Below are 12,620 nucleotides of genomic sequence, written 5' to 3'. Positions count from 1 at the left end.
TAAGAAAACTCAGAAAACATTGGTATACAGTTTTTATTTTCTTTTTATTGATAATAATTACAATTCTTTCATAATCAAGTAGATTAAAAAATCTTCCGTAAATGTCATAGTGTCAAGTCTTATTTCTGTGTTATGTAAAAGTTTTCAATAAGTACTAATGAAAGTACCAACAATTGTTGAAAAACAAAATGTAAAGTTCACATTATAGTTGAGAGAATTTTCAAATAAAGCTCGTGCTGTAGTGATCATTCAATTTTAACATCTCGGTTATGTCTAAAATTCAACAATAGACATTACAGAAAAAAAATATTAAAAAAAATAAAAATAAAACAAAACATAGAAAACCATACCAAATCTATAATATAAAAAATACATCTCACAACACATACACAAATAAAATATATTATAAATAAATACATAGAAGTTACTTATAGGATTTCTAATGAATAACATTTAACCTGTCTACTAATTTATTCACGTAATATGAGCAACATGTAACTTAACATTATTGATCATAATAATAAATGAAATAAATCGGTCAATAATATAAAATATTTGAAAATTTACTCAGACACTCTACTAAAATTCATTAGTGTTTAATAGGAGTCTATGCTATAAAGGATTTAATATTAACTTTAGTGATTTATCCTTATGAAATTTTCTAATAGTTTGAACTGATTCTTCAACCGTTTCAACATCATAATCCTTTCTATCATAAATGATATGAATTCATTTAAAAAATAATTTGAATTCTTTAAGAAAAACACAATCTTCCTTGGACATGAAAAACAAAATTCTCATTTCAACACACAAATAAAATGTCAACAATACAATAATGTAACAATTATACAAGAAAATGTAAAAAAAAATGAATGAAATTATTAATAATTAAAGAAAAAAGAGAACAATGATAGTTATATAATAATTAAGATATGAATTTTGTTAACTTGTTATAGTTTCACGAGTGTACCAATGATTAATTATAAAATTAAAATGAACTAAGTTTAAAAATAATTGATTACAAAGGAAAACTTTTAATTATAAAATTAAAATGAACTAAGTTTAAAAATAATTGATTACAAAGGAAAACTTTTAATCACTATAAGAATTGATTTCACATTTGTTTTTATATAATCTTATCCTTTTCTCTTGACGTTGTTTACTCAATTTTTTTAGGCAGTAAAAATCTTCACTGAACCTAAATCCCCAATCCTTTAACTAATTTAAGAAATTTAAATATAATTGCTAAGCACAATAACTATCGTAAATGAAAAAAAAAAAACAAATTAAGCACGTCTAATTTTCTAATTATGATAAAATTTCATTTGTTCTATCTCTAATAGTAAATAGTTTCAACTTCTCAAATGTCAAATTATTCAAAGATAATAGAAAAGTTTAACAAAGATAAAAATTTGTGAATACTTAGAATAACTTAGCGTCAACACAAAAATTCAAACATATAATTCAAAATACTATATCAATCTTTTAACTACAAAAATATCTAACAGTTCCTAGTATAAAAAAATAAAAAACAACAATTCCTGGTATAAAACTAAATAAAAATATATAATTTTCCTTATTCCATGTCCAGTATTGATCTCATTACTCATTGCATTCGATTGAATAAATGTTTTGAATTTGATAAAGTTGTTGATTTAGTTATTTTTGGTTTGAAACACTAGTGGTGCTTTAAGTTATTAGGCAAGAACAAAATTAAAATATGATCAAAATTTGGCCATGAGTCCTCATGTCATTAGATTTATCAAGAAATATAATCCATACAAAACTAATTTAAATTATTCACGGATATAATTTCCACCTTACATCTTAGTAATTAATTACCAAATATGTAACTGCCAAATGTGTCAAATGTGTCCGTTACATTACATGTGGACTGTATATGTCGATTGTAAACTCACGTTAAAATAAAAAATTAATAAAATTATATAAATTATTATATGTTAATTAAATTAACGTTCACTCAATGGTAATTTTAATATATAATAAATTAATCAACCCTAATTTTAATTTTATATTATTTAAATTAATATATTAGTTTTTTTTATTTTCAATATCTGATTAAATTTATATTAATTCCTATTTAGTTTTATTATCTATCTAACTTGGGTTGAGAATATTAATGTTTAACTTTATATGTATAAATGATACTTTGGACTCAAATTTTATTTATTTATATTAATGTTAATTTAATTAATTCTAATTTAATTTTTTATTATTTATTTAAATTACTGTTGATTTTTTTTTAAATTTAAGATTTACATTGAGTTAACATTAGTTTGATTGCTATTAGTTGTATTTATTTAAATTAATATTAATCAATTGATATTTATGAGATTTTTTTTTAGTTTTGTAATTGCTAATTTTAGTTACTCGTGGTTTAAAATATGAAAAAGATTTCAACAAACATCTGTTATAATTAACATAAATACGGCTGGATCAATGTTTGTGCTCATGTTCTTAGACGTGTTTATTTAATGATGCAGAGTACGTTTGGTTTATTATTATGTATAAATAGGGTTAATTCTTTAGGCATCGTATCTAACTCTATTCATTTTGAGGTTTGACGATATCTGTTTCATGTACTTCTGTCTCAAACTTGTGAATGTGATTCTCTTATGAAATTGCATATTTTAAATAAAAACTTGTGTTTTCTCCTTTGTTATATCATTTAAGATCATGATATCGCATTCAAGCATGATACAACTTTTCCACATGCTAATATCACGTAATTGCTTTCATTGATCAAACATAAAGATAGATCGTAATTAAGTCAAAACTCTAATTAAGACATTGATATGTACCATGTGTTTCGGTTATCATACGGTAGTTATATGAATTAAGATATAAAAAAAAAGAAATAACTGAGTAAGGTAATTAATAATGCATGAATAATAAACTGCGTGTGTATTATACGTATCTAATACGAGACTTGCTTCACATGAGATTAAGAAGGAAGCACTAAATGTACAATCCCACTTAATTAAAGGTCACATAAATACTGAAAAAAAATCCAAAATACTTTAATTTGCTGTAATAGATTTTTTTTTTTTGCTTATTAATGGAAAAAATAGAAAGTAGAATTAATTCGGCAGGGTATAGTGTTACCACATAATAAATTATACATGCATACGCGTACCGTGTATACAATAAATTAATGATGTACACAGTAATTTCTATATTAAAAAGGTATCTCTTAACACGATGTATTGTATTACTTGTTTACATATTAAAAAAAAAGAATAAAAAACTTATAAATATAGTACGCTAACATGTTGTTGAGTTTATTTTTTAGGTAAGGTTATTTTAACGAAGAACTCTTTGTTTTTATTCAAATAACTTAGGTAGACTTTAGAAATAAAATTCTAATCCCGAATTTAAAACAATATTTAAGAAACTATGTAAGTTTCCTTCAACTTAATATATAATGAGTATTAACGCTAGTGGTAATGTTGGGATTTGGTTAAAAAAATGATAATAGCTGTAAGCCTATTAGGTAGTGGTAATGTGAGGATTTGGTAGGCGGTCGGAAAACACCTTTTGGTTCCAAATTTAAAACAAAATACAAGTTCATTCATGCATACAAGAATAATTTGGAAAGTTATAACTTGAAAAAGTTGGCAAAACACCAAAAGGGTGTAATAAAATGGGCATGGACAGTTTGGAAAAAAATTGTGGAAACTTGAAAAAGTTGGCAAAACACCAAAATGGTGTATTAAAAAGGACATGGGCAGTTTCGAAAAAAAATATGGAATTGTTAAGTTATATTACTTTGTTATGGAAAGATCTCTAACATATAAATAACATATAAATAAAATGAAATATTTCCAAAATAAATAATATACAAAATAATAAAATTTATAAACAGATAATGGAGTACTAGCAAATACTAAAAATTTTTAACGTGAGAAAAACCTTATCATATGAAGAAAAGATTCATGAGACATAATTTAATAAAATCTTACACTAATAATAATTAATGGTACATCACATGTTCTTTCAAAATTTTCAAGGATCAATAAAGCATTATTCTCTTAACTAACAAGTGGATAACAAACTCCAATGAGTGTTTTAAATAAACAAACCCAATATATGAGATGAGGAATAATTTTTTTTTTCTTCAAGATAGTTGAGAGAAACCTTAATATGAAGAGAAAAAAAAAATCCATAGGATCTAATTCAATAAAATCTTCCACTAATAATAATTATGGGTAAACTACATATTCTTTTGAAGCTTCCAATGATTAATAGAGCACTATTTTCTTCACTAACAAGGTAGATAACAAACACAAACTCCAATGGGTACTTTAAATAAACAACAAAATGAACCCAATATATGAGATGAGTAGTAAAATCTTTGTTTTCCAAGATAGTTTTACTGCATAGACTTGCACAACATAAATTCGTCGTTTTTTTCTTCTTCTTCATCCTCTTTGATGTATTCTTTTTTTTTTGAGACACTTACAACTTCTTTCTCTCTCCCTCACACTATTTTCTCTCATAACAAATTTGATGTAAAAATTATATATATTAAATTGCATGAAGGGATGTGAGCCCATAAAGAAAATACCTATTTTATTTTCGATAATTAAATAAGTATAAATCCAATAAATTGGTGACTCACTTAACAGTTTGATTTAAATATTTTTATAGTGAAGCTATTATTCCGACATATTTTTTTCACAACAAAATTATATTATCTTAATACAATTTATTTATTTTCATTTTTTTTCTAAACTAATAAATTGTGCTAAAATGGTGCTTTTGATTAAAAAGTTAATAATTAAAATATGATTATTAGACATACATATGTAAATAAGTCATATAATTTATCAATTTAATTAAAAAATATATTTCCAGAATTAAAAAGTAAATAAAGTTATTTAAAATATCATAATTTTTTTTTTACTTCATAATCATAAAAGACATCTGATATAAAATTTTGTAAGAATATAAAAATGGTTATTATAGACTCTATGGCCATTCACAGTGTGAATTAAGTGAACTAATTTGAGGCTCTTGTTTGAGAAGAGTTTGCATTGCATAGATACTTTGGTGAATTCACAGCCACAATTAGTGCGTTGATGATGTTTATAATGGGACCATTCGTCATGCAAAAGTTAGCGATTGAATAATTCTAGGGATTCTAACGGTTTTACCGTGTGTGGAATCAAATGACCAAGGGATCCACTCCTTAATCATGGCACTCCCTACATGACAAGCCACAACCATCCAAAACCTAATTTTAAGCCTTTCCCCTGCCAGCTAAAAATATTCTCATCTTCACACGTCATCATCTACATAATTATTATTAATTTTAGTTCACAAAATAAAAGTAGTGATCATTAACTAAGCTTATTCTCATTCAAATATCACTCCAATTGCATTCCTAATAGAATATATAGGTTTCATTTATTTTTAATCCAAACAGAATCTTTTACACTAATCTCATACATGCTCTTCAATTCTTTCATCATCAGCCAAAATACCATTAAGACTTAACCTAATTCAACCGTTTTCGAGACGAGATGTGCAGTTATTTATATTATAAACTCGTTTTATCCTGAATTAATATAAGAATAAATATTAAATTGTAATTATTTTAGTAGTAAAATTGAATTTCAATTCAATTTTATAAAACTGACTTATAAGAAACTGAAGATGAGGTTTGCATTTAAATATATATTTTAAATTTCACTAACAAAAGTATTTTTTGGATGAATTTTGTTAATATGTTTAATTTTAGGTTTTATGCTTAATCTACTTGCTAATTTTTTAATGAAGTATGATGATATGATCGTTGGCACTTAAGAAGCCGAAGAGCAGTATATAAAGCAAGCATCCATTCCAAATTACTTCCACCATCACAAGCAGTCTTCTCCTAAGCATTAGCAGTTAGCTAACAAAATTTAGCATTTGCTAGTGATTAGGAAGACAAAGACAAGGCAGTAACATCAGTTTAAGATGGGTTCCAAAGCTTGTTCCTCCCTCGCTATTTTCCTCACACTCAACCTCCTTTTCTTCTCCCTTGTCTCTGCATGCGGTAGTTACTCATGCCCCGGTCCAACCCCAAAACCAAAGCCAACACCCAGCCCCAGCCCCAGTGGGTCCTGCCCCCGTGACGCACTCAAACTAGGTGTATGCGCCAATGTGCTGAACGGCTTGGTCAACGCCACCGTGGGTCAACCACCAGTTACCCCTTGCTGCACCCTTCTCGATGGCCTCGTTGATCTTGAGGCTGCCGTCTGCCTCTGCACCGCTCTCAAAGCAAACATTCTCGGCATCAACCTCAACCTTCCCATCTCACTCTCCTTGCTTCTCAATGTTTGCTCCAAACAAGTCCCACATGATTTCCAGTGTGCTTAATCATATCATCTTTACCTACTTTTACGTCTGGATTTCCTTTTTCCTCTGTGTGTGTTCTAATTCATTGTACGTGCATGAGGGTTAACTTCTCGATCCTCCTTATTATTCCCTTCAGTTGCATGGTTAGAGTGTTGTTGCAATAAGTGTAAAGTTCCTCATGCTATTATTTCTGTAAATCGTAGCCTGGGAACCAAACATCATGTTAATTACTTACTTGTTTCAGCCATGATTATATTACAATAATCTTTTCTAAATTGGTTTCTGCCTTTTCCTTGGCCCACTGCTTCACCAGCAACGTTAAAACAAATTCAGTAAAAATAATTAACGGAAAGCGGAAAGCAAACGGAACACACTTAACTGCCATATATATGGATATATTAAGATGACATAATCGAGAATCGGATGAAGATGCTGAACATAAGAGACTCTATTTGGGCAACAAGTTCTGCACCCTGGAGGGAAATTAACTATCATTATCTAATTATCTAATATATCATTTGCATTACTCCTAAATTAAATTATTGCATGTCTGAAACCATTGCGCAACTTGTATGTCGTTTTTCACCCTTAAGGAATCCGAACACAAAACTACATATTGGGCACAAAAACAAGACAAATAAATTAATAAACTACTTCATTACTTTATTAAATTATTGTGAAAAATAGATCGGATGGGAGATCCAACATATGTAACTACGAGCAGAATAACTGTTTTTGTAATAATTTTGAGTTTCATTGACAGCGATATTGACACTTAAAAATATTGTAGACAATTATCGTTTTATCGTTATAGTTTCACTTTTTTTTTCTTCTTACAAATACATGTATCTAAAAAATACCATACAAAATCGAATAACATTGTACCTCAACTTGTTCAAGAAATATTTCCTTATAATTTAGTCTTCACGAGTTAATTGGCTGACTATTTTAAAGATATAAATGGTATAATTGTTCCCATTATATCAACCGAGTAGTAAACAAGTTTGAGTAACATTTTTTACTTTTTTTTTTAACTTCTGAAAATGCATTATTAGTGAATAAAACTATATTATGCAGGAGCAATGTTTTAGTATAGGCAACTACTTGATCCTCCCTTGTTGATTAAAACACCAGGGTGATTCTGAAACACCGTTATTACCACATGACTATAAATCACCATAACTAATTAGGTTGTCCTTACTATTTATCCAGTAACTTCAAAATTGGACTCCATGTGCAAATGACACTCACACATCTCATACAAGACTCATCATATGAGAGACAAGACAATGAGTTCATGATAAATTCTGAGTGGAATGAACAATTCATACATAATAGTTACCATTATTTTGTATAATTAAATTATTTTTGATTAGATCATGGTGCAGATTAATTAAAGGTGAATATTGGGTGTGGTCATGGTTGCGTTTTGTTTGGGCAATACTGTACATTACTTTCACCAAGTCTATGACAACTAGCTTTTCTTTTCAATTATGGGAGCACTATTTGTCCCGTGACACCCAACGTGGATAAACTAGAAAAAGGAAAAAAAACACGCTCTCATTCAACAAAAATATCGGAGGAGTGGATTTCCTTTTCCCTTTCATGTCGCACTTCATACAAACCCAATGATTCCTATTCCCAATATTCGATCAATACAACCAAAAAGAATTTATGAGACAAATCACGTGAAAAATGAAAGTTCGGTAATAAATATTTTATTATGTGTATTAATAAAATAAGGGTTAAATATGTTTTTATCCTTCAAGTTTAAGTAAAATTCAAAATTAGTTCTTTTTAAAAAATTTTGACCAATTTAGCTATTATTTTTAAAAATACGTGAATTTAGTCCTTTTAACAAAATTTTGTTAAGTTTATACGACGTTTCAAGCACATTTCATGATAATATTTGAATTGTTTACACCGTTTGACACATTTTCGCTTTAATATTAACTTAAATATTATCATAAAATGTATTTAAAATGTCGAATAAACTTAATAAAATTTGGTAAGAATGGTTAAATCCACGCATTTCTAAAGATAAATGACTAAATTGGTATAAAATTTTAAAAAAGAACTATTTCTAAAATTCACCTTAAACTTTAGGGACCAAAAACATATTTAACCCTAAAATGAAAAATCAATAATTATATAATTATATGGAATGTTTGAGTCAAGATCGGGAAAGCATTCAATATTTATCTTTTCTTTGGCCTTGAATCTTCTACTATTTATATATTGTTTTTTAGGTTTTAATTAAGTTTTTGTTAATCAACTCAATTCTAATTTTTTTATTAAAAAAATTATATATCTATCTATAAATATAGAAAATAGAGATATAAATAATTTTTTTACCACGTGTTATAAGAAAAATGAAAAAAAAAAATCAAAATTCAAAACAAAAGACAACTACATGACTTTATCATGGGGAAGATATGTGGTTTTCTTACCACACAAAGCATGACACATTAAACAATTGACGTTTGTTCCAGATTTAAAAACAGAACTAATATTTTCTTCTAGTCGTACATTATTTTTATATTTTTTCTTTCTCGTACTCTCAAGTTGTCTTTTTCACGTAGTAAATACTATCTTTCGTCTTCCTTTCCACCGGATTACAAGTAGAGATGTCAAAAAAATCCGTACCCGTGGATATTTGCGGATAAAACTTGCAACGGGTAGAAAACGGATATTAAAAATAGATATTCGCTATTCGCTACCCGCGGGTACGGGTATTTTTGATATCCGCATGTTAACGGGGCAGGTACGGGTATTATAGTATCCGTACCCGTGGATACTAGGGATGGCAATTAGGGCCTGGCCCGCGGGCCCGGGCCGCAGGCCCGCATAAAAAACGTGGGGCGGGCCAGGATAGTGAGCCCGCAGGCCTGCGCAGGCTCGGCCCGCATAGGCTCGCGGCCCGCAAGCCCGCATAAAATTAAAAAAAAAAAAACTTGCACTTGTGTATATTAATTACTTCTTTTATGGACTCTTGTATTAACATTTTAAATTCTTGTATAATTGGAAAAGACAAGTATTATGTAATTTTTAATGTGCTAAAATTTAAAGAATACATTGTGTATGTCATAGTATGAATATGATGAAAATGTTGAATTATCAATTTACCATCAAATTCCCCAAAGTCTTTACTTAATTTTGTGAACTTCTTAAAGTTTTCCAATTTTTAAACATTGAAAGTTTTATCATAAAAAAATTAAAAAATTAAAATAAAAAAAAGCGGGCCGGCCCGCGGGCCAACGTATATGCAGGGCGGGCCAGAGTATGTGGCCCGCATAAAATGTGTGGGGCGGGGCGGGCCGGCTCGCGATGTGCGGGCCTAAACGGGGCGGGCCGACCCGCATTGCCACCCCTAGTGGATACCCGTACCCGTTAAACTTTAATTCAGAAAAATACCTTTATATATATATATATATATATATATATATATATATATATATATATTAGTAAAAAACATTATGAGTCTTTATTCAATAATGGTGGTCGGATTCTTACCTCACAATGTTAGAAGTGAGATTTAAGCCTAACTCAACCCCACAAAACTAGCTTGTAAGGTGAGGTTTGCACCTCACTTATATAATATGAATTGGCCTTATCTCACAACGAAGTAGATTACTTTCAGATACTGTGGAGGTATTGATGTGTTTCCAAGACTGGTTATGGACCAACATGAAAGATAATGAAATTAACACTTTTACTTAGATATTTTAATTAAGTGATTGTTAGAAATTTTTAATGAACTTCTTATGTTTTCAGACTCTTCTAGAATAAAATTGGACAACATTAAACTTTATACAATGTTGCAAGAAGTGGACATTGATGAAGTTAGTAATTTCTTTAATATTTCATTCAAAAATAAACTACAATATAAATTGTTAGTGCTTTTTTATTTGTTTGTTTTTCAAGAATCATTCGGAGAAAGGGAACTTGTTAATCCAAGCACTAATTATGGTTAAATATTTGTTTTTTTAAATATTTTTGTAAATACCCGTGATTATGAAAAAAATAGACGAGTACCCACATAATGGATACCTGATGGATATGGATACAGGTACAAAGCGAATATTTATCCAGCGAGTAGGGTACGGGGAGTTACTACCCGCATCCTACCCGTCCTGTTGTCATTCCTAATCCCAACACTCTTTTTCTCACTTTTTTCTTATACAAGCAGGAAAAATTTATTCGTAAATTACAATAATAGATAAGTCAAAAATTAATTAAGGTTTATATAAAAGTCAGAAATTAATTACATTTTGTTTTTTATTTTTTATTTTTTTATCCAATTTTCTATACTTTATAGATTTATTTCACACATTTATACTATTTAAAACTTTTTATGGTGTATTGCTATATTTTCTAGAGATCTTTTAGGCTTTAAAATATAAAAGAAAAAACATACTACAAATTTATATTTGTTGACTTTACGGACAAACATAGATTTACATACGTTGTTTATCATGTTTACGTCAGTTATATATGTATCGAATGTAAATTTACATATAATATTTTATTACCTCTCTCACAGGACAGTTATGTCTTTTTTAACTATTTTATAGAATTTGTTAACTAAGTTTTCAAATAAATCAAATAAATTTGTATCTTGTTCTAGTCACTCCACTTAACAAGGAATGTACAATTATTTTCCAACCAATATAGATTGAGCTACCCTTGAAGGCATAAAAAAATCGTTAAAATTGATAAATAAGTAACCATATGTAATATGACTATGTTAAAACAATAATTGATGCAACAGGAATAGTTGTGTTTTATAATATGTAAAAACAATAATTTATGCAGTGTGTAATATGTAAGGACAATAATTTATCATCACTTACAAATGTGATGTAAAGAACTATGACAATAATAAGGCAATAATATTAGTTCCACCATTACCATTGCACAAATATGGTACATATGAGGTTTTAGACTACAAAATTGTTCAGGATATGTGTATTTTACATAATAGTTTTTTTTTTTTTTAAACTACAATGTTGTTCTAAGATGTGTATTTTTAAAATGGTCAAATCTTCATTGCTAAACATTCACATAATGATTCTTTTTCTGGCATCGGAGAGGTATTCTTTATAACAGATGGTAGTGATCGAACTCAAAAATAGACAAAAATAGACAGTGTAATTATTTGTTCGTCCATATATATATATATATATATATTTTGGGTTTGAAGGTTAATTTTCATCATAGATAATAAGTTATGTTTGATGTGTTATTCAAAATGTGATATACGGATTTAATTATGTATATTTTTTTATAATAACTAACTAACTAACTATATATATATATATATATATATATATATATATATATATATATTTATAATAACTTATTTAAAGAAATTTTATGTCCACGACACTAAAATGTGTCACGGCAAACAGAATTAACTTTTTCTTCAATCCTTTAATATCATTTAATATTATTATAGGTGTTCCAATTCTGTTACCATTTTAAGAGTTATATTTTACTTAATAGTTAAATTTTAATATTTTATGCCAAATTTTAGTAGTTATTATTATATATTATCTAATTTTATTTTATTTTAATTTTACATTTTCCCATTATTTTATTTCTATATTATTTTTTTTCATTTTTATAAATAAAATATTTTTATAACTTTAATAATTAATTAATTAGAAATTAATTTAGAACTTAATTAAAGTGTCAGTAATATTTTAGATACTAATGTTTATAAATTTGTTACCATAACAACTATTTATTTTGTTTATAAATTTGTTACCATAACAACTAATTATTTTTGTTGTAAATTATTGTCGTATGTTATTTAATGTAGTGATTTCTCACTTAAATATCACTAACTCGATTATATGATTTGTGATATTAATTTTGTATCCCCAAAATTTGAATACTTTTGGTGATGGTTTCCAAATTCTAAAATTATATTTTTAATATAGGAAAAAAATTAAATTTATATCCAAAACTAAATTTGAAGGATTAGAATTTAATCCTAAAGACTGACATAATTAAACGTTTCCATAAAATTTTAAAAATCTTTTTTTAGAAAAATAATTGTGAACATATATCTTAGCAATCTCATCTGACAATTATAAAATTAACAAAAAAGCACAGACAAAAAAAAACTGTCTAAAACATATACACAGGTGAGGTGATGAACTCTCCCAATTGATAACGTAAACCCTGTCGGTGCGTGTTCGTTTACGTTATCCGAGAGACCGCAGAGGGAGAAAACAAACAGAGCATGAATA

General features: G+C 27.7%; 1 protein-coding gene across 1 annotated transcript; it reads left to right on the top strand.

Moving 5' to 3' along the window:
• The first annotated feature begins 5,866 nt into the window (after positions 1–5,866).
• Positions 5,867–6,638, top strand: LOC114176500 (14 kDa proline-rich protein DC2.15-like). Its single transcript, XM_028061562.1, has one exon. The coding sequence runs from the start codon at positions 5,983–5,985 to the stop codon at positions 6,382–6,384; it is 402 nt and encodes a 133-aa protein (XP_027917363.1). The 5' UTR covers positions 5,867–5,982; the 3' UTR covers positions 6,385–6,638.
• Positions 6,639–12,620: the final 5,982 nt, after the last annotated feature.

Source organism: Vigna unguiculata, chromosome 3 (genome assembly GCF_004118075.2).
Source record: "Vigna unguiculata cultivar IT97K-499-35 chromosome 3, ASM411807v1, whole genome shotgun sequence".
In the NCBI taxonomy this organism is placed as follows: domain Eukaryota; kingdom Viridiplantae; phylum Streptophyta; class Magnoliopsida; order Fabales; family Fabaceae; genus Vigna; species Vigna unguiculata.
Note: the sequence above shows the minus strand (reverse complement) of the source record. Positions and strands in the feature narration are given on the sequence as shown.